The 23,234-nt window shown below is 39.5% G+C and overlaps 2 protein-coding genes and 1 pseudogene across 2 annotated transcripts; 2 read left to right on the top strand and 1 right to left on the bottom strand.

Annotated features, from left to right (window-relative positions):
• Positions 1 to 22,449, bottom strand: rb1 (retinoblastoma 1). Its single transcript, XM_038708917.1, has 28 exons — positions 22,326 to 22,449; positions 22,090 to 22,208; positions 21,527 to 21,647; positions 20,550 to 20,653; positions 20,042 to 20,176; positions 19,913 to 19,951; positions 19,783 to 19,832; positions 19,436 to 19,546; positions 19,023 to 19,168; positions 18,840 to 18,917; positions 15,989 to 16,098; positions 15,818 to 15,895; positions 15,191 to 15,278; positions 14,971 to 15,087; positions 14,829 to 14,885; positions 13,470 to 13,501; positions 13,246 to 13,322; positions 12,867 to 13,099; positions 3,507 to 3,622; positions 3,050 to 3,204; positions 2,629 to 2,774; positions 2,367 to 2,471; positions 2,113 to 2,226; positions 1,867 to 2,000; positions 1,695 to 1,725; positions 1,423 to 1,565; positions 1,257 to 1,303; positions 1 to 1,142 (listed from the first exon to the last, which is right to left on the bottom strand). The coding sequence occupies exons 2-28, from the start codon at positions 22,191 to 22,193 to the stop codon at positions 1,078 to 1,080; spliced, it is 2,736 nt and encodes a 911-aa protein (XP_038564845.1). The 5' UTR covers positions 22,194 to 22,208; positions 22,326 to 22,449; the 3' UTR covers positions 1 to 1,077.
• Positions 4,543 to 7,790, top strand: LOC119895664 (lysophosphatidic acid receptor 6-like). Its single transcript, XM_038708919.1, has one exon. It carries the CDS (start codon positions 6,112 to 6,114, stop codon positions 7,204 to 7,206), a length of 1,095 nt encoding a protein of 364 aa, XP_038564847.1. The 5' UTR covers positions 4,543 to 6,111; the 3' UTR covers positions 7,207 to 7,790.
• On the top strand, positions 7,912 to 12,857 carry LOC119895665 (annotated as a pseudogene).
• Positions 22,450 to 23,234: the final 785 nt, after the last annotated feature.

The raw sequence follows: 23,234 nt of genomic DNA on the forward strand, positions 1-23,234 counted from the left end.
TCAGATTACAGATATTTACTATTTTAAGAAACTACTTTATTAAAGTACAATAAACATTTAAATTTTTAAATTCTGTTAATTGACATTTCTAGTAGTATTTTACCGTGACATTTTTCTGGAGTGAAGTCTACATATTCATTTGCACTACGTGGTGTGTATTTATCGCTGTAAATCTTTCCCCTTTTCTAAGAATCTTCTATAAGCCATTTCAAACAACTTAAAGCATTGTGTTGAAAAATGTGACTTAAAACATTAACAAAATATTCTTTTAGTTGAAACACAGTAAGAGTTGCATGTCTTGTATGTATATTTTTTACCACCCAAAAGTACAAAACCAAAGTTGCTATAAAACTAAATATATTACACCAAAGAGAAGCACTACCTGTAATCAAATCATGTGTAATTTTGGTTGAGTGCAAATCATATACTGTGTAACTTTCCTTTAAGTGAGATTTCATCTTGTTTCATAGTTCTCACTTTATGGCACAAACAAAACTTTCCCAAGAGGTTACGCAAGTTCCAGAGTAAAAAGTCACATTAAATGTAAACTGCTACATGGAAAGACATTGATTTCCCTCGGAGGCTGACATTTTATCCTTTTTGATGAGAGTAATCATGAATCACTTGAAATGTTGCATCATGATTTAAAACATAAGAAAAGTAAAAAATTTTAAAAGAAAAATGTCAACATATGAAGGTCCTGATGGTTGTTAACACAATTATTTAACAATAAGCAAACCAGCCGTGTATCTCAACAATGCTCTTGATGAGAACATTCGTAAGAGTGAAAACAATGATTCACACACAAATTAATACCACTCTTAAAACCAAACATACTTAATATCCAACAGGTCAAAATTCAAATGAAATCATTATTCTGTTAAAACACTCAGTTAAAGCATCAACAAAATGAGAACATCCTCTATATTCACATATTACTCTTCAAAGACAAAGTTAAATACAAACTAAAATCGAATGCTAAATGTACAAAGAAACTCCTGTTTCACTTTGTGTGTGAACAAAAAGTAGTGTTCATTTTGTGATAAACAGTGCAGGCCAGTTCAGTAGGTTTTGGAATTACTCTTTCCTTGATTCTGCATCCTCCTTCATCTTCTGCTCATGCATGCGACTCCGAGTGGAGCCTACAAAAAATAATTATCAATATGTTAGAGGAACATAGATCCACAAGCCACACAACTGGCAGTAAGATCCAAAGGCAAAAATGGAACTAAATATACAAAGTGATTTCCACTTACTCAAATCTGTGAGCTTCTGTATCAGCGTAGAATCTCGTTCAGATTTGCTACAAATGTAAATATAAAAAGTGAGCTTTACTGACATATGTTTATGTACGCCATGACAAATTCTGATAAATCAGGGTGCTAGTATTCTACGGCAAATATAACACCATTAGTGACCAACCTGCCATCGGCTTCATCTTGCCCGTCTACATCGAATCGTAACCTCTTCAGAGGCTTTGGAGTGGAGCCGGGATCTAGAGTCCTCTTAAAGGAGCGATCGCTGCTGTTGACCATCTGGTTGATCCTCTGGAACCGATTTGACAGCTGCAGATGAAAACAAAACAGAAAACAAAAAAAAAAGCGAGTGAGGGGAGAACACATTCTGCCATAGCACTTGTTAAAAATCGAGATTATCCTTTAGTATGATACTAAGCATACAAAAGAGGCTCGTACCCCAAAAGATTCACCGATTGATACCAGCATTCTGTAAAAAAAAAAAAAAAAAAAAAAAAAACACAAATGAGAATGTGTAAAAACAATTTAAAGCATCAGGCTACTTTTTTTTAGACAATCAATAAAGCTGTCCAAGGAGAACAACAACCTGCCAACAATATGCAGAACTCACCTGGAGCGAGGAGTCATCATACCCGGGTTCATGGGGGAGATGTACACATTGTTGCTTCCAGGCACACGTAGAGGCGAATTGGGGAACTTGTAGGGGCTGCATGGTATTTGTGGGATTGGAGAGAGTGTAGGCGGCTACAAAAACAAAAAGGCAACAGTAAGAGAGTATAGAGCAGGCACAAACGTTTATCTGAATATACATGTATCAAAATCAAAACTGAATCAAAAATGTGGGAAGACGTCTCACCCTGGTAGACGCATACTGCAGGATGTTGGTTTTCAGCTTCTGCATGAACACTTGGTTGTAAAAGATAATGATGGAGTCATAGTGGCCCTCAGTGATCAATACATGCTTAAAGGTCTGCAACAGTGGGACACAAAGAGATGCAAAGTTAGAAATTTTATTATGATCACATCATTTTATTATGATCACATCAGCAAAAAAAAGAAAACAACAACTAAAAAAACAAAAAGTCAGTTATTAACATCAAAAGGCGTCACCTCCTGGTTGGTGTTGGGCATGTTCTTGTAAGCTGTGACAATGGTCTTGAAGCGCAGATCAACGCTCTTCACTTTACATATGGCATACATGGCTGACATCATCAACTACAAAAACAATGAGAACCAGTTTGAGGAAAAAAACCACATGGAAGGACATGCTGAGAGCAAGAGACTGAGACAAAGACTAAGAGCAAGAGAATAAGAGTGGATGAGCAAATGAAGGACAGCAAGATGGAAAGAAAGCAATGTCTTGTGTGGTTACCTGGTCGAGGTGACGGTCTCTCATCAGCTCTTGCTCGTGCTGCAGAGTGTGCTGGAACAGGGTCCATATGATGGGCTCCAGTTCGGGGTGGGAGGACAGCAGGTAGGAGCAGAGCATCTTCAGCCTTGTGTAGGCCAGTCGGTACACTACAGAGAGAGGAAACCACAGAGACAGTTGGACACAAAGAGACGCAGCAAACAGGAATGTAAGTGAAGAAAAACCCTGACAGATTTGTGTACTGACTAAAACAAACCGAACGAAAATTTGTTTTCAAACTTATACAATGTGGAGATTACTGATTTTTAGTTCATAATGTTACCTTCTGTTATTATACAGAAGTTATGCAGAGAAACCTAATGTTTTGTTTGTCTTGTGGAAATTACAAAACCAAGTATGTGTGAGAGCTTGAACGACATCTTACATTTTTTATAGAAGAGGCTGAGAGAGTTGGACTTTGGAAGCCGAGGAGTCGGGCCGGCAGGCTGGGTCGGAGGCTGAGAGGAAGTTTGAGAGGTGGGCGTGGCTGGGGACTCAGGAGGCAAGACACGATGGCCCGGACGCACAGGGGACAGATATCTGTAAGGACAATGGAGAAACCCAATAGCCTCCATCAGGTAGACTATCAACACTAAGCAAACATTACATTAAAATGTCCATTAATTTTTCAGTAAATCACAAGTCACAGTTATTACAGGGTTAAGAATAGGGAAAGGAAAGTTCAAGCTGAGTTTAAGCCATGGAACAGCAATCTCTTTTTTTTTTGGAAATACCATGATGCACGCTGTGTGACAGTGGTTTCACAACAGTTAACAACATTTTAGGGTCTATCAGCTGCTGCGTACCAGCAGTTGATAAGACAGATTGTTGGATTGACTCACAGGTCAGCTGCGGTGTGGTTGTGCTGCAGTGGTTGGCTGAAACTGGCTGGGGTCTCAATCTGTTCTGCTGCTCCACCCTCGTGCTCCTGTTTCAGCAGCTCAAACAAAACGGAGCCCTGCGGAGACACAAACATTATGTTTTACATTTAACCAAGAACCCGCGATTAATCTGCTTTAACAGTGTAAATCATGTTGAGAATTACAACGACTTTTTACTGTAATTCAATTAAAGAAATAAAATTTGGACAAAAGCGAAAAACTATCAAGGCCAGAAGACACCCAAATTCAACCTTTACTGGAGCTATTCTATACCTCAAAGTTCTGCAAATATGGACTACCAATTTAAAAGGCTTCTGAGTTTGTACGTGAAGGCTTTTGCTACTCTGAATTACATTTTTATCTGTTGTGAAGCACAAATTATTACAAACATTTGGCAAACACTATCACTAGAGTTACTACTAGGGTTGGGTATCGTTTAAAATTTTAGATACCAATACCCTTAAAGTGATCCCGATACCAATTGAGTACTTCATTCGATACCTTACATAAAATGTCACCTGTTGACATGTCACCTGATTGGTAGCTTATTATTATTTTTATTGTAATGGACAAGCAAGCAAAACCATACAAATAGTAAGTTACAAAAAGTAGGCCTAGGTATCGATTGAAGTACGTTACTGGTTTGAATGGAGACGTTTCGGTTCTACTCGATAACGGGCTGTTTCGTTCGGTACCATAAAAGGTACCAAGAAGCGATAACCATCCCTAGTTACTACGGTCTGTTTATCCATCAGATAACATAACCTGCATTATTATTGGCATGAATAAACCACAGGAGGAAGGAGAATCAGAAATGTTAGGAGGGAAGCTACTGTGTTTGTGTTTGCACTACAATGTACCTTAATAAATTTGGAGAAAATTAACAGGTTGTTTACAAGAGAATACATTTTCAAGTGGGCTGAATTAATGATGATGATGAATAATGAAGTTTTAATATTAGTACCCCCATTTGAAGTTTTGTTAATTGCAACTAGTGTATATTATCTCAATAACTTCGTGAAGAGCCCACCTGCTTGGTTTTACCCAGAGCAACAATTGTATCCATGACAGAATATCAGTGCAATCAGCAAACATTTATAAATGTTACACACCAAACTTCCTTTGCAAAACCCAACTGCTTATTATCAGTCCATAACTATGGACTGATAATACATCTGTTCCTTATCTGTTATGTTGACCCGAGGCCACTCCCTCTAGTATCCCATCTGATTTCAGTGAAAGTCCTGGAAATCTCCCTAACTGAGACCAAATAATCATTTTATTTAAAAATAAAAAAATCCAACACAGATGAATCCACACCTACACTCCCATAATATCCTTGGCACTTGTCAAACAGCATCTAAGTCAAGACTAAAAGACATGAAGACCAGTGGTGCATGTGAATACCAGCATGTACCACCATGACAAAATTCAACAATGAGATCATACAGGGTGTGGTTAACTACTCAGCGAGTTACACAGGGACAGCAGGTATGGACTTGCTATTAGCACATCCTACGGGACATAAATGCCACTCCCGGATGACGCCACAGAAACATTTCAAAAGCAAACTTTTATTTGATTGTTCTAACTGCATTCAGTGACGTTTAATGGATGTCAACACTGCAATGTTTATATTCGGTTCAGCAAAGTCATTGCTTAAGAGTCCTGTGTTCATGGTCAACTTAAGATGCATGTTTAACTTGAACAGTGAAAGTGAAACAACCCAAATGATCACAGGCATATAAAGAAAACATGATAAAGCCATATACTGCATTAGCAGGCAGACAAATCTCCGGTTACTACACCAAATGCTGTGATGTTTTGGGAGGTTGATCTAGATACAACCATAGCAGTCAAGAAACCTTAATTTAAGTTTCTAACTGAAATGAAAATTCACAAAGATTACACTAATTTCTGAGTCTGATTAGTTAAATTTCAGATAAGCGCTAAGACAAAGCAGTGATGGGAGGACTCTGGCCCTGGTGGAGGCTCCTCCCTCTGTGTTTCAACAGTCCAGTGAGTTCATTATGGCTCTGACTTGCAGCCTGCCTCGAGGTTTCTGATTTACAGTCAGACAGGAGCAGAGGAAAACTTCTGGAGCATAAGTGTAAAGATCAACATGCACCACAAGGACTGCTACAGGAACAGACAAGAGAACAAGGGAAGGAAAGACCCACTCAGCGGTTCACAGAGTTAAGGAAAGGCACATGACTTTTATCTCAAAAGGGATAAATATTTCAGCTGTGAAAGACAAGTGGAAAAGACTGAAAGCTTCACTCACATGAGGATTATTGGATGTGCAGACAGCTTTCACATACAGAAACTTTGGATACTAATACAGGTATTTTGTGGAGTTGCTGTATACTTTCTCAGTATTTCGTAACTTAAAACCACACAAACTGAGCATTCTTCAGTATTTTGACTGTTTTTCCTACCCAAATGAAATGAACATTTTCCCTGCACATGGCTGGATTAACAAGTTGAACGTGGATTTTTATGACTGATACAAGTATACGAACCTTTTTACTCTGTAAATGTTCCAAACTTATCAGCCTGGTCAAAAATGTATGATAGCACCCCTCACACTTATAATATCAGTACTCAAGATGACACGGATTGCAACAAGAGTGATGACTTCAAGTACTCAATGTATAGCTGGGTTTTCAGCCTGGTGTTTGTAGCTGGACTTATCTTCAACTTGGTGGCTGTGTACATTTTTGGCTGTACACTGAAGCTGCGGAATGAGACCACGACATACATGATGAACCTTGTTGTTTCAGACTTTCTCTTTGTCCTCAGCCTGCCTTTTCGGATTGTTTACTTCATTGAACGCGAGTGGCTATTTGGAAGTGTGCTCTGCAAGATCTCTGTGGCCTTGTTCTACACAAACATGTATGGCAGCATCCTCTTCCTCACCTGCATCAGTGTTGACCGTTTCCTGGCCATTGTGCACCCGTTCCGGTCGCAAGCAATTCGAACTAAGAGGAATGCCAAACTGGCCTGCTGTACAGTGTGGGTGATGGTTCTTTGTGGAAGTATACCCACGGGGTTCCTTTTGGATACCACTTCACCCAAAAATGCCAACTCCTCTAACTTCTGCTTTGAAAATTACTCCAAAAAACAGTGGGAGGCTAAGCTTTCCAAGGTGGTGGTGTTTATTGAGACTGTGGGCTTCATTATTCCATTAATGGTCAATGTTTTCTGCTCGGTCATGGTGCTACGGACATTGAGGAAACCCCAAACTATCAGCCGTGGAGGGAACCTAAACAAGACAAAAATCTTGAGAATGATCATTGTGCATCTGCTCATCTTCTGCTTCTGTTTCATACCCTACAATGTTAACCTCATCTTCTATGCTATGGTCCGCTCCAATGTCCTAAAGGGCTGCTACATAGAAAATGTGGTCAGAACCATCTACCCCATTGCTTTGTGCATAGCAGTGAGCAACTGCTGTTTTGATCCAGTCATTTACTACTTCACTTCAGAGACCATTCAGAGCTCCCTCAAACGCAAGTCCAGAGTATGGCACAACGGTGCCAAGCTATTCAACAGACTACAGACGGAAAGCCCACAAAGCAGTCCAAATACAACACGAATAACCCTGCCCCTGAGGATTCACCCGATATCCGAAATGTTTAACAATGAGTCTACAGTCTAGTGACAAGTTTAATAATTCAGTGAATATTGCAGGTGAAACTTGTGAAACTTCAATCAGAGAACGTAGGTGGAAGCAGAGTTGACTTGATAAGACAAGCGGTTACTTAGGAGTCACTTTCTTGTCTACTGGACACCACAAAGACTTTAGACTGGGACTGATCCCTTTCCAGTCAATAAAAGGGTGGAACAAGTCAAAGAGAAAACATGTGTGTGTTGCAGCATAAATACCAGTGACAAGTGACAATACACAGCACACAAGTTAGAAAATTATTATTGAATGAGTTTATAATGTATATTAATGGAAAAGACAGGTGTGTATGCCATTGTGATATGCGTGGTGCTGCAAATAAGTATGAGCTTTTGCACATAAGACATTGTAACATATAACTGTAGTGTTTTGCAGATTCTCCTTAAGGAAAGTTCTGGCAATGCTGAACCAGTATTACTACTCTTTTTATGTACTGTACAGTTTCAGTGTAGTTGTGGCCTCACTTAGGCATTTAGTACTTTGTGGAGTAGCATGTTTTATAACAGATTTGACCCCTTATACTGAAAGCATATAAAAGACTTCTTAACGGAAAAAAAGATTGAGTTTGAAATTCACTACTTTACTGATAGATTGGGGTGTTGTGAAATATTTCACATTGCAGGGTATCAGTTGTTCATATGCCAGTCTCTTTGGGTGCTACCAAATCATTTGCCGAGACTGATTAGTCATACACGTGAATGCACAATCAGTCAATACGTTTTAAAAGGTAGATTACAGGTGTGGTCAATCATTGACAGCTGCATTGTACCGGCCCACACTGCACTAACACTGTCAATGGCCATATCTAAATAAGTGGTCATTTAAAAACATGAAGATATGTTGAGTTAGAATATTCCTTAGTGTTTTATGCAGTGTTTGATCAAAATTGGAGTCGTTAGTGATGAATAATAGTAGGTATATTAAAACAACAGGAATTTTTTTTTAAAGTTAGCAAATTACTTAAGTTTGATGAAAAAAACATAATACTGACTACATGTCTGTTACCTGTAGACTAAAAGGAAAGCGAAAACACAGCTCACAGTGTAAATGGAATATGGTGCAATTTGAACGCATATAAAGTATGTTACTACATTCCTGTTGGGAGGCTTAGCCTGAGGGTCTGCACTGCCAAGGATAGACTCATCACTACCACAGTACTGACAAGAAGGATTGTGAAAGCAAAGCAGACGAGCGACAACATGCCTCTTGAAGTAGGCTGAAGTACGTTTACAAGATAGAGCAGAGCAGAGTATTGGTTGCTGCAATCCTGAAACAGATCTGGCAAATAAACCAGAATGCAAACTTAAAACTGGCATCATTGAGACAAAACAATCAGCAGTCTTATTTTGCTTATGTTTGGATTCCTTACACTACTATATGCAATACAAATACGCTTACATTCAGGATGAAGCTGGACCTTCTCCACCCACCACAAATATTTGTACAGGATTAATGGTTTTGTTCAGAAAAAGTCATTCTGACCCAGGCTGACTTGATAATCAGATAGCTTTGTAATGTTTTAGAATATTTAAGAATACATTTATACTATACTTTAATAACACCCATTTTCATTTGTAACAATAATCATAACAGGGATTTATTTTTTTATGTGCACAGGAGAAAACATCTTCATCTGAATGATCAATGTGTTATTTATATATTTCTATCTAATTCAAATTTGTCTCAAGGGCCACGTGATGTGTAGCCAAGTCATACTTAATGCCATCTTAGCCCAATATTCTCCAAATTAAGATTATTCAAACAGGCACTCAACTAGTTCCACAATGCTTTAATTATGTCTCAGTTGGTGTGGTTCATCAGTGTGGCTGTGGTGAAATACTTCTATTCACAGGTGCAAAGACATTTTGACACAAAATAAATTTTCATCAGAGTCGAAAGACAGATCTACACTGACCTTTCCTTCCTTAAGAGCACTGATCCCAAGATACACTGCTATCTGATTACAACACCTTCTTTAGGTGAATTACTGCTATTCCTCCATCAACTAGCTGACAAATATAGCTAATGATTAACTCCAATCACTCGTAAATAGCAGCCATAAACATGACTCCCACCATGAAGGTAGTGAAACAATCTTAATTGCAAGGCTTTTCACAAAATTGAGCACAATGAGAAAACTACTTGGTTGAAAACAGATAACGAGACTATCCTTAAGCTAACCTAGTGATCAGTACTTGTGAAGTTTACTTAATATTTTGACAAAATTAGCTAATATCAGTAAGTGAGAATAAACCACAAGAAGTCGTGGATAGTAGGAGAGTGGGGGAGGGAGAGAGAGACCCTGAGCTGTGTGAGTGTAGGCGTGAACTCAGTAGCATGTGCACTGTTGCAGCATCCTAACAGGGTCTCCTGCTGCTGAACACCAGCTGACTGGTAATTTCATCTCACTGTCACTGCAGCGATGAGATCCTGATACTGGTGAGTGATGAAATTTTATCTGTTTAAATATTCTCTGTTGTTGTACCAAGTGTGCATATGTGCACAGTATATAGATTAAGATATGTCATTTTTATAAAATAAAGTCAGCAATTAACTCATCTTATCAGTGTTTGGTAGAAAAAAAAACATGACCGTTTCATTTTCAGGATCAGGGATCCAGTGTGAAAAGATCAGGGATGGCTGACAAAAGTGGGGGCTAGGGGAAAAAGCACTGTTTTAAATGTAGTATCAAGTGTCAAAAAAATTATGTCTGTTCATGTAACTGAGAATTAGGGCGTGACGATTTCACCTAAAATCAAAACCACAATTAATTGAACATTTCACCTTGATTACGATTATTTAACGTTTGCTTTTGAATGTTTTTTGCTGCCGTTTTTTTTTTTTTTTTTTTTTCCCCCCACCCTCATTTTTCACTGACAAGGTTTATACTGTAAATATGCTCAACTATTAAAGCTGGGTTATTTATTCACAGATTTCACAAATCCATTATGTAAATGTTAATAAAGGTAATGATGACATGCACATACAGAGACATAGTTCCCCTTTATTCGGCGCATCGCCGCTGCTACTAAACTTTCACTCAAATATTTAATATCACTGCGGAACAAATGATTTTCACCCGCACACTGTGTGAGCATGGTAAATCACACTTTGCTGGCTTCCTCTCCTCATTCATCAAAGGCCATCTATGTGACAGGTGCTGTTATAAGAGCAGCAGAAGTTAGGTCTTTAACTGAAGTGCAATGTGTTTGCGTAGCGAGTGAGTGGAAGAGTGAATGACGGAAGAAGCGGCAGAAAGTGTCTGAGAAAGCGAGAGAGTAATAAATTGTTAGTCTGCCGGTAAATGTACGGTATAGGTCATTGTGCGTCAGTTAATAAAAGTCTGTCTGTTGTTTCCACAACTACTGGAAGGTGAGGGCGGTTAGCGCTAGCTAACATCTCCCCGAGCTCTAGATTCTGGTCTGAAGGCTGAGCAGAACTGGACAGGGCGGAGTCATGTGACAAACCCAAGCGGTGTTTCAAGGGGAAAGTAAGATAATAGTGGGTGGTCTCTTTTAATTCACCAGTCATTATTACTGATTCAAATAAACTCAATGGTCATTTTGTGACTGGAATGTGTAGAGAAGTGCCCGGTGAATTGGTCACAAAAAAGGAAATTTAAAACTGACACAGGTACAAGTCCCAAAAATCATGCCGACATATACTGAACACAGGAAAAATGCATTAGGAAAGAGTTCTTACACTCAGACCCTCCCTTACACACTACAAATTTAAATTAACACCTCTGACAATCTCAACAACAGATGAACTTTATGAGCGTCACTAAATGTGTATTTACTGCAGGCCAATGGTATTACATTGTGTGGCTTCTTTGCCTGCTATCTGCATGTAATGAAACCAAATGTTTGCCTGTTTTATGAAAGCAGGAAGTTGCAGTTACAACTTTATTGCGAGCATCGACTGTCGTTCTGCATTTCAAATATTAATTCAGCTATGTTAACTGTATTACTGTATTGATGTCACCTCAGCAAATTTACATTCTATAAAAGAGGAGACATTTTGAGTTTATTAAGTTTTTACTTGTCACAGGTTTAACTGCTCCTGCAGAGACAACTGGACATGTTCCGTCCTCCCACCTTATGTTCACTTCAACCAATCTAATTTCCTTCGGGATATGAGAGGCACACAGTGAAGTGTTGGAGCATCAAATCATTTTGGGACATGGAGCTGTGGAATATGACAGCAAAGCCATTCTCACATCAGTCTAACTGCACTGTGGACACCAGCTACCGCTTCACCTTTTATCAAGTGTCTTACAGTGTCATCTTCCTGCTGGGGTTGGCCACCAACAGCCTGGCTCTGCGCAGACTGTGTCTATCTCCCTGCACCATGAACAGTACAGCCATTTACATGGTCAGCCTGTCAGCTGCCGACTTGTTCTTTGTAATCTCTCTACCCCTGAGAATCTACTACCACCACCAAAAGGCCAGAGCCTTGTCCTCAAGGACAGGAGACCCGCCCAGTTGGACTCCTGGGGTGACATACTGCCACCTCACTTTCACCCTCAAATACATCAGCCTGTATGGGGGCATCTTCTTCCTGGTGTGTATTGCTGTGGACCGTTACTTTGCTGTAGTGCACCCTCTGGCATCAACACTCCGCAGGCTGCGTGTTGCACAGCTGGTGAGTGGGGGGATCTGGTGCCTGGTGCTGGGGTTCAGTGTGAGTCTGCCTCTGCTGCACTTTGCAGCTGCTCGCCAACACCAGCCTTGTCTGCTGGAACCGTCCTCGCAACACAACCGCAGAGTCATCATGGTAGCTCTTTTGGTTTAGTCTTAGGGTCATTTCTGCTGCCTACTGTGCTACTTCTCTACAGCTACTGCAGAGTGTTGAGTGTGCTTCGCCAGCCAAGACACCGCTCCAGCAACCAGCGGCGTAGCCGTCAGCACACTCTCACAATTATTTACTGGGTGCTGGGCGTCTTTCTGCTGTGCTTCGTCCCCTATCACATCAACCTCCTGGGATATACCCTCACACATATGGGACTGCTGCCCCATTGTGGCCTGGCCAAGGTGACCAAGGCCATGCACCCTGTGGTGCTATCACTAGCAAGCTCCAACTGCTGCCTCAACCCACTCATCTACTACTTCTCCAGCAGCCTGATGCACAGGGAGGTGCCCGGTGGTGGAGGCAGTGGCATTAAATGACATGGATCATCTCACACCACTACTGAAAGAGGCTCTTTCTTTTATATATTAAAAAAACATACACTATTCATACTGTGAGCACTTTTCACAACTTCTTTGTATGTGTTAATTATGTAATCTTTATTTTTGCATGAATTGCATTAGGTTGAACAGGTTGTGTGTATTCACTTTTGTGCACATAGTGTGACGTTCAGTGTAATGCTAAGAAGCACTTTGTCAGCTTAGTTCTTTTGTTCAGTGTATTTTGTCAACACAACTTCAATGTGTTTGTGAAATACTGATGAATTATATTATTCTTGAACTGTAGTAAAAAAAAAAATAAAAATTTAATCTACTTATTTTTTCTTTCACAGGCCATGAAATATAATGTTGATATATTTACAGTGTCTATGTGTCTTTATCTTGTGTATGCATGACTCTCATTAAAATGCTGCAACATCAATACTAGCACACAAAAAAACTGACCGTCCTCCATGCAATCCTCTCCATGATAAGGTTCTCACAGGTCTCCAGATGTTTGACAATGTCTTTGCTCAGAGTGGGGTCGGCCTTGATGAAACTCTCGATGACTTTGTAGAAGTCAAAGGCGGCGAGGTTGACCACATCCAGTATCCAGGGGAAACACACATTTGTTTCTGCTGGGTCACAACCACTGCTACCCCCACCACAATTGTATCCTCCAGTCTTAAAACTGCTCTCTAAACACGAGTAGCAAACAACATTATTAGAACTCATTGCACATTTACAAGAAGCGTAAACATTAACCTGTATTACTTATAACTTTAAGAATACAATTATTTTAGATTTGTAACTGCATCTGTTGTTAGCACATTATGGGACACACCTCCATATGTTGCCATGACCACCTCTAAAGCGCAGGCCAAAAGTGATGTGTGGAAAGTAGAGTCATTGAGGAGTTTACTGCAATGGAAATCAGATAGCTAAAGGTAAATAACGCTTCACTATAAATAACTGCTTCACTTACAATTAAAACAACAAAAAGCATGCACGCACAAGTAAAAACAACCACAAGTGACTAGCTTCATAATTCCCCAGAAAAACACACACCTGAAATTTTGCACAGACAGTCGCTTCTCTTCCTGCGAAATGAAAAGCTTTTGATTATTTAGAGGAAAAATAACATGAGTATGAGTTATATAAACAAAAGTTATAAGGGCATACAAAGTGAAAAAAAAACTTCTTGATAATATTTAGAATTAATCGCAGAAAATCATGCGATTAATCGGATCATAGTCACGCGCAAAATTGAATAATGACTTCTAAAGTAGTGTATTGCGCACTTTTAATTTAAATGTACTGCAATGTACACAAAAGTGCAACACATGTGGTTTGTAAACTCTTTAAACAAATAAGGTGCTTTTACCAGCAATATTCCCTTTAAACAGTAGTAATAATATATTTCTTGTAAATCTCAACTTAAACATTAATCAAATATAAACCCAAAGCTATTTGCCACTGCCAGGGCATTACTTTTTATCTAGCTTGTTAAGAGTGCAGAGCCAGGATCATAACATCATTACAGGCACCTTTCTGAGCAACAGGTTAACATTTTCTTGTTTTGTTTTTTTCTGAATAGGAATCAGCAGAAACATTTTTCTTTTATCAGGGAGCAGCAGAAACCGTCTATGTTCAGTAGCAAGTGTGCCTGTTAGAATGAGGTGAAGTGGTCACCTCACGCACACACGCACGCACACACACACACGCTCGCCAGCAAAGTTGAATTGTCTTGAACTTTTTGTACGAGACATGCAACACAAATTATTGGAAGAGAGACTGATGCTCGCTGTTTTTTGAGTTTCCAGAATCTATTACTGTTTACTAAATAAGACAACAGGAGGGAATTTGCATGGCAGAGCTAAAAAACTAGATGAAGGCCTATCAGGTAAAGTTACGTATAATTTTAACTTAAGTTAAATATGCAACAGTTGTGTAGCACACAAAAGCCTTTGCCTTGGTTACTATCCATAGAGCACCTGCCGTTTACTCGCGGAGCGCTTTCTCCCTGCGGGGCCAAGCGACTACGTTGTTAATTTAAGAACATTCCTTAGACTGATATCTTCCCCAATACTAATCAGCATGCAGTGAGTAGCTATGGCATTTGATCGCTGTCTTGCTTTTGTTTATCTACTTCTCCCAGCGTAGTCTGCCGAAGCCTCCCTCCACTGCTTGTTTGGGTGGGTGATTTGCAGGCTGATCAACATCCCGCCCCTCCTGTGACCCATGATTTCACTGTATGTGTATTCAGAGCAACGGACTTTCAAAATAATACAAATAAAAACTGCGTTAACGCGCGATCATTGTCGGCTTTAATTAATAAATGCGTTAACGTGCCCAGCCCAATAAATTAACAATAAAAATTTTAAACTTGAAAAATACATTTATAATAAAATCAAACAAGTCGATTACCGATTTCAGCATCGCCTCCATGACTTTGTAATACAGTCTGACACCGAGGGTAAATCTCTGAAAAAAAACAGACATAAAATTATTTGAGCCTAGCAAGTTTTGCCATTGTTGCTCACTGTCCTCTTGAGCATTTAGTTCACACCTGTCTGCCAAGTACGACACAGCGCGGGCCAACTGCCTGACCAAACCTTTGGCTGAACACCTGTCCGAGTGTCTCTAAACGCTTCAACATGTCTTGCGTCGGATCCACGGTGCAATTCTGATCACAGGACAGAAGAAAAATAGAAATACGTCAAATTAATGTAGTGCATTAACAGCTTCACGGAACATTTTAATTAGTGGCAAAACTTCTGAAGACCCACTTTGAAGTATGTAGCCAAGTTAGTAGATGGCTGGTCCCCACTGGAAGGGAGATCTCCCCTCAACTGCTGAATCGAGTTCATGGCAGCTCTGATGAGACAAAATCAAACATCAGAGAGTGCTGGAGGATGGACTCAGACATAAACTCAATAAACACAATGAAATATGCCCAGTAACACACAGTACAAGAAATCTCAGAATATCCAATGTTTGGTTTTCCATTGATGGATACATATACACATTTAATTAATGCTAACTAACATTTTATAGGTATCATGTTGATTTAAAATTTTAAAGTAAACAATTATCAAAACTCCTCATTTATTGTCAACTTTTCACACCACCTGTGATTAGTTTGTAATTTACTATATCATATAGTTAAATTTTTTTCAGTACTTTGCATGTGTAAAAAATATTTTTTTGTCATAAACACTTTCTACTGCTTTTCAGTCCTTAACAAATATAAACATTCACTACAATAACTCCTAAATTCACCCGATACATCCAACAGTGTATTCAGACACCCAGGTGAGAAGCTTCAAATCTGCACGTGTAAAAATAAATAAATAAAAAGTACTTAGTCCTTCTCCTCTGGGTAACCAATGAAGAACAGGCTGCTTACTGCTCACCTGATTGGAGTCTGGGGAGGGATAAGTACAGCATCTTCGTCTGGCATGTTCTTCTTTGGCGTTCTCTCCACCTGCGATCTGAATCCAGGAAGAGATTAGTTAGCACTTTTCTTTTAATTTCTAACAGATCAGTTCGATCAACATTAAAATACTGAATGGCGAAGAAATTACATCTCAACTTTAGGGGCAAGAATGGTCTCATCTCCATCAAAAAACAGCCGTCCATCGAAGTCTCTACTCTTGAGGTAGAAATCTTCATATTGTTGGTTGAGGTCATTAACCTGTGTTGAAAAATAAAGGTTGAGTGCCTTCCTACATCCAGAATTAAACACCATCACTGTGCCCCACTTTGCATTAACTATATGGAAGATTGTTAAAATGAACAGGTACAGTGCACAATATACGGAGATCAAAGAGTTCAGTCACTAAAATTTACAAACTTATCAAAAACAAAAAGCTCTGTCTGGTTCCTTTCAGTGTTACATTATTGCTGCATTGTGCATCAGCCATCTCACACTACAAAACACAATGGTCCTCATTACACTTGAATAGAGCTGCAACAATTAATTGAATCTATTTTGCTAACCGATTAATCAGTTTGAGTAATTTAAGAAAAAAGTCAATTCTCTCATTGCCCAATTCCAGCTTCTTAAATGTGAATATTTTTTACCTCTGTAAAAAGTAAACTGAATATCTTTGTGTTGTGGACAAAACAAGACACTTGAGGACTTCATCTTAAGCTCTGAAAAACACTGACATTTTTCAACACCTATAAATTGTCAGACCAAATCAAATGGTTAAATCGAGAAAATAAATCAACAAATTAAGCAGCCCTACACCAGAATTACACTTATCTAAAGATTGTATGATTGCAACCATGCCCACATCTCTCTGTATCTGATCAGATCTTAATCTTAAAAAAAATAAATAAACATACATGTCTGAAATAAAGCAAGGCTCCAACTACATTCAGCCCAGACAGACACATCTGTGCTATAAACAAGTCTGGCATAACGTCTCGCTAAAAATGTTTGTTTTTTCAATTTACTCAGGCTCCTCTCATTGGTCAGATCAGACCTAGTGATGAGACTTATTATTTACATAAGACCCTTACTTAAATAATGTGTACCTCCTGTCTGTTCCTAGGCTACTGTAACAGTAAAATATATTTGTCCAGGATCCTTCGGAGGAGGAGTGTGTTGTGTCAGCAAACAATGGCATCCTGTCTTTGTTGTTTTCATACCTGCCTCAGGGGTTTAGGCACCCCTGACAATTTCCATAATTTTTATTTATAAATAATTGGGTGTTTGGATCAGCAATTTAAATTTGAGCTATCAAATAACTGAAAGACACGGTAGTGAAATGAGGTTTATTGGATGAACAGAAAATGTGCAATATGCATCACAACGAAAGTAGACAGGTGCATAAATTTGGGCACCCCTACAGAAATATCACATCAAAATTTAGTTGAGCCTCCTTTAGCAGAAATAATGGCCTCTAGACGCTTCCTATAGCCTGTAATGAGTGTCTGGATTCTGGATGAAGGTATTTTGGACCATTCTTCCTTGCAAAACATCTCAAGTTCAGTTAGGTTTGATGGTTGTCGAGCATGGACAGCCCGCTTCAAATCACCCTACAGATTTTCAATGATATTCAGGTCTGGGGACTGGGATGGCCATTCCAGAACATTGCACTCGTTCCTCTGCATAAATGCCAGAGTAGATTTTGAGCAGTGTTTTGGGTCGTTGTCTTGTTGAAATATCCAGCCCCGGCATAATTTCAACTTTACTGATTCCTCTACATTATTCTCAAGTATCTGCTGATATTGAGTGGAATCCATGCAACCCTCAACTTTAACAAGACTCCCAGTACCGGCACTGGCCACACAGCATGATGGAACCTCCACCAAATTTTACTGTGGGTAGCAAGTGTTTATCTTGGAACGCTGTGTTCTTTTGCTGCCATGCATAACGCCCCTTGTTATAACCAAATATCCATCTTTGTTTCATCAGTCCACAGGACCTTCTTCCAAAATGAAGCTGACTTGTCCAAATTTGCATTTGCATACCTCAAGTGACTCTGTTTGTGGCGTGTGTGCAGAAAAGGCTTCTTCCGCATCACTTTCCCGTACAGCTTTTTCTTTGTGCAAAGTGTGCTGAATTGTTGAACGATGCACAGTGACACCATCTGCAGCAAGATGATGTTGTGGGTGTTTGGAGGTGGTCTGTGGGCTGTTTTTGACCGTTCTCACCATTCTTCGCCTTTGCTTCTCCGATATTTTACTTGGCCTGCCACTTCTGGCCTTAACAAGAACTGTGCCTGTGGTCTTCCATTTCCTCACTATGTTCCTCACAGTGGACACTGACAGCTTAAATCTCTGCGATAGCTTTTTGTAGCCTTTCCCTAAACCATAATGTTAAACAATCTTTGTTTTCAGGTCATTTGAGAGTTGTTTTGAGGCCCCCCATGTTGCCACTCTTCAGAGGAGAGTCAAAGAGAACAACAACTTGCAATTGGCCACCTTAAATACCTATTCTCATGTTTGGATGTAGCGATCTATGAAGGCTTATAAGCTCACCAAACCAATTGTGTGTTTCAATTAATCAGTGCTAGATAGTTACAGGTATTCAAATCAACAAAATGACAAGGGTGCCCAAATTTATGCACCTGTCTAATTTCCTTTTGATGCATGCTGCACATTTTCTGTTCATCCAATACTGAAATATAGTGTCTTTCAGTTATTTGATAGCTCAAAATTAAATTGCTGATCCAAAACACCTAATTATTTATAAATGATCATGGAAATTGTCAGGGGTGCCTAAACTTTTGCATATGACTGTATAGTACCCTACACTCTCAAAATGATTCCCTGCTTGAGTACACATTTCCCTGACACCATGTATGTGAAAACACACACGTATGAGCACAAAGAAAACAACCAACAGCTGTCAGGCACTCAATCATTGAACAGTGACAGTGAAGCCAAACAGTAGAGCAGGTGCTGTAACAACTGCCCCCCTACCTGAGGAAAATCAGGAGATCGTGAAAGATCCAGTGAGTCCAGGAAAGCAGAGAAGCTGGTCTGGTATACATTCTTCACCTGAAAATGCACAGAGAGCCAATGAGGACAAATACACACAGAGCAGATGGAACAGAAATGTGTTTGTATAATAATTAAGAACTACACAAAGAGGGGGACTCAGACCTCTTCTGCATTGCATTCATTCTCATTGCACAAGGTTTTCAGAAGCTGCAAATCCACCTCTGGCTCCGGAGGTCGGGATTTGGCTTTGCTCTGGTTCCGACGAGATGTTCGTGTCGGTGGGCTCTGAACTTTGCTGATAGCTGATTCTGAAACAAAAAAACATTTAATAAGGGTTAATACATTTCTGGGAGCCGTAAACAGTAATCTATGACAGATGAGCTGCAGTTGAGATTCTGTTTTCCATTGCTGGAAAACATGACCGACAGATATACTACTATACTGTACTATGCACACGTTTTTAAGAAAATATCATTTTTCAAATTATTTGACTTCACACTTTCAGACTGTACAATGACAAGTCACAAAAGTTTATTAAACAAAGACAGATTAAAGTAAGTGGTACTGAAACTTACTGTAAAGAGGCTGTAGAAGGTCTGGAGGGCAGCGCTTGATGCATAACTCCAGTGTACAAAGCAGCAACTGGAATGATATGACCAGGTCATCCTCCATCTGCAAGACCCTTCCTGCAGACACATGAGAAGCATCATCACAATACTACTGCTGCGCACTGGAAACAACAGAACTTTGACCACAAGTAGAAAGATTTTCCCTTTCATTTGAGCTCTACGGCTGAGCACTAGGGCGGCAGGAAGGATGGTAAGAAGAAAATGCAGCCATGCGAAAACTACTCCAGCAAGTGTGTAAACAGCTTGATCTACTTGTTTTTGTTGTTGTTAATGTGTTAAAAGACTTAACCTACCTTTGGCCAAAAGAAACATTGTCCAGCAGCTCCGCATGGTCTCCCTGTCCCTTGGAAAAGAGACACTGAACCATTAACCATGCACTAGGTATAACACGTACATTTCACTAGATCTGAGTTTCAAACTTACTTGCCATCAGAAACCAAAGCAAAGATTTTCTTGCATGTTCTGAAAACAAAAACAAATATCAATCACAAGTTTGCCCTGAACAGGTCTACATGAATCAGGCACACGTACTGTGTTGGTGTTTTCACTCACTTTTCAAACCTCTGGTAGAGAGCCAGCGTCACATCATACTTCTTCTCCAGTCGCATCAGTGCTGAATTAACCTTGGTGCTTATAGTGTCCAAGTTCACATCCAACTTCCTCACCAGAGCTAAAAACTGCTTTACGCTACACAAAAAAAAAGGATGAATTTGTGTGAAAGATCAAATGTAAAAATAAACTGCATAAAACTGAACAATTAAGGATAAAATTATAAAAACCACACCAAGGGTTCAGATTCACAGTCTGCGTCAAAGACCACAGAGGTAAAGAAAGACATCTGATAGATTTTAACTTGACATCAACTGTATGTTACAGAAGGCATACTGAAGTAGTACAAAAAACAAATCAATCTGAAAAAAAAATTTAAACAAACAAAAAAATATCCAAATCATTGGCTCTTCAAATATATATTACATGTATTAATGCGATTAGGGAAGTTGCACTATGAGTGCCAAGGAGTGTTTTCTAGTAGCATGCATCATGTATGGAGAGCACCTACTTCAGATTGACTGCTTTCAAAACCTGAGTTAAGGTGAAACAAGTGACATCCATGTCTGTCGCTGACACAAACAGACAAGCCCCCCACAGCCTTTTCTGAGTGTCCTGAAATGAAATGCATAAAGAACAATGTTTAAAACACATAACATGCTTTTTTTTTTTTGCATTTTTGATCACTGACATCAATAATTATGAAGGTCTGATGAGGAATGTTTATTATCCAGAGGACTGAAAACCAAAATCCAACAGATCTGTTAGTTTCACCTTTATTATAGACCTTTTAAATTTACAGTTACAAAGAAAACTGAAATAGCATTTGGACTGCGTGATAATGACGAGCTTGACTTTAAAAACTGCAGTAAAGCTGCAATTTCCCAAAGCTGTGTTCAACCACAACATGCCCAGAGCATCACACATACTCACTGCTACACACCAGATTAGTATAAACTGACAAGTTTGGTACAAGTAAAGGCAGCTCTAATTGAGCCAAAATTTTACATTCAACATCACATAAAACCTGTCACAGTGGGATATGAGACATCTGTCTGCCAACAATGGGCAGTGCTCTCCTTTCACCAGGTGTGTAAAAGTAACTATTTATAATAAATATCAGTGAGCAGCTTTTTATCTACAGCTCCTTCCAAAAGCAGTGACTGTATTTGCACACGAGGCAATTTCTGATACAGTACTCAGCTAGTGTTAAAAGGCAAAAACTACACAGCGGTCAACATTTTTTTGTGCTTTTCCACAACTAATGAAACAGGATAAAACATTTTAGTTTTATTTTATCCTTGTTTTCCCATTGTAAGGCAAATTTAAGAAAGATTTTCTAAAAGCACGGCAGACACAGAGTTTTATTCTGACCAAACTGTAAGTGGGGCATCTCCAAATGGGATACTTTTCAAATAGAGTAATACAACATCCATAACAGGACAGCTTTTATATATATATATAAATATATATAAAACACACACATACAGTGACTTCATCCATAGACTCTTGAACAGTTTTCCACAGCGTCCAGGCGCGGTCACACACCAGGTCTGTCACATGAAGGCTCTTACACAGGGTCACAAACCCAGCATCCTTGTCTCTGTGTCTAGAGGATGGAGGCAATAAATCAGCATCATGGTGAACACAAACACAGTTTCAGCACATCAAAACGCACTGCACCGATGACAGCCTCCCAGCGCAGGGCTTCACTGACTGTTACGGTCAGACATGGATAGTATGCGTGCTTTACATCTCATGTTACATCTGTTACTGAGCAGTTACACTCCGTGGCCACTTGTTTAGGGTTAAGAGACGTTAAAACTCACTGGCATTAGCTGTAAATACAGGCCTGACTTCGTCTGAAGCAGCTAGCTAACGTTAGTTTGTCAACGGTTAGTCACATCAGCTAGCTAGCAAGAGTAAAATACCAGCACAAACTAGCTAAACATTAGACTACAGTGTAAACACATTTTACAGAGTAACTAACGACTGCTGATAGACCGCTGATACCTCAATGAGGACATAAGTTATAACACAAGTTCTCTTACTTTTTCACAGATAACTCAGGACTCTCCTTCTTGTCTGGACTTTCAGCACCGGACTTCAGCTCCTTGTTCTGTGTAGTCACAGAGTTGCGCTTTTTAGGTGGCATCTTCTTATCTGCTTACTTAACAGGCAAATATAATATTTAAAATTAGAACTATGTTTTGAACAAATTTGGTTTACTACGTTTAAAGCCCACTGAAGGAGTTCCGTGGCAACAATACAATAAAACCTGACTGACTTCCTGAAACCGTGGTCAAGTGGGTGTTCGTTTTGTATTGCCGAAGTGCGCGGCGGCAAGCCACCGGTGTGCCCGGTGTCTCCACTGTCAGCCACCCCTCACAGTCAGCGTTCACAACTCCGTCAATACTAACCGGCTCACTGGGGTTTCTGATAATATGTCTCTGTTTAAGCCCAGTGATGTTGACACTTACATTAGATAGCAGGTGTATGGCTTCATATATATGTTAAACTCTCTGTGACGATAAAGCGCTTGATACGTTCACCGGGATCACGTGACACACCACAAACGAACTAACCCAAGCTCACGAGATGAAAACGCGGGAAAAGATCTACGCAACATCCGCTCCTTAGCATTTATCCCGCCGTCCAGGTGACTTAAAAGGGTTCATCTACTGCGAAGTACCGTGTAAAGAAAGTACACAACCCACTCATCATTTCAGCTTATCTAATGTAGCTGTATAGTTATTAGATGTAGATCGTGCATTATGTTTATTCTATTCCTCCTGTGCCCCCATTTCACTGTTTATTTATACCTTGTGGGTATTTGTCTGCTTTCACTTCTTTTAAGATGTCTTAACTTTTGTCACTTACCAAGGGAACACACCCTTTTAGCATTGTCCATTAACCCATACAATCAATTCATTTTGGCCACTGTTATCTTTCACATAAAAGAGACAGCAAATATGACGTTTTAGTTGACGACCCTGGATTAAATGTTCCTATCCTGCACCCTAATCTTGGTGCAACCATTGCCCTCTTGTGGTAAAATTCACATATTGTAATGTCAAATGACTAAGGTTTGAGGCCACCACATAACTGACTGTTAGGATCATTAGGAACATGTTTGTTTTAAAACTAATATTCTACTGTATAGGTAAACTGCTCTCTCAGTTTGAAATAAAGCTTT

This window comes from Micropterus salmoides, unplaced genomic scaffold (assembly GCF_014851395.1).
Source record: "Micropterus salmoides isolate LMB-PRFRI ecotype aquatic unplaced genomic scaffold, ASM1485139v1 Ms_hic_scaffold_9, whole genome shotgun sequence".
Taxonomy (NCBI): domain Eukaryota; kingdom Metazoa; phylum Chordata; class Actinopteri; order Centrarchiformes; family Centrarchidae; genus Micropterus; species Micropterus salmoides.

What these genes read in the sequence shown, in the direction of transcription:
- LOC119895664 (XM_038708919.1), top strand. Translation starts at nt 6,112, where the DNA reads ATGTATGATAGCACCCCTCACACTTATAATATCAGTACTCAAGATGAC.
- rb1 (XM_038708917.1), bottom strand. Translation starts at nt 22,193, where the DNA reads ATGCCACCTAAAAAGCGCAACTCTGTGACTACACAGAACAAGGAGCTG. An exon ending in TGCAGTATGCGTCTACCAGG is followed by an intron (nt 2,001 to 2,112) that starts GTGAGACGTCTT and finishes TTGTTTTTGTAG; the next exon opens with CCGCCTACACTCTCTCCAAT. An exon ending in ATGATGACTCCTCGCTCCAG is followed by an intron (nt 1,726 to 1,866) that starts GTGAGTTCTGCA and finishes TTTTTTTTACAG; the next exon opens with AATGCTGGTATCAATCGGTG.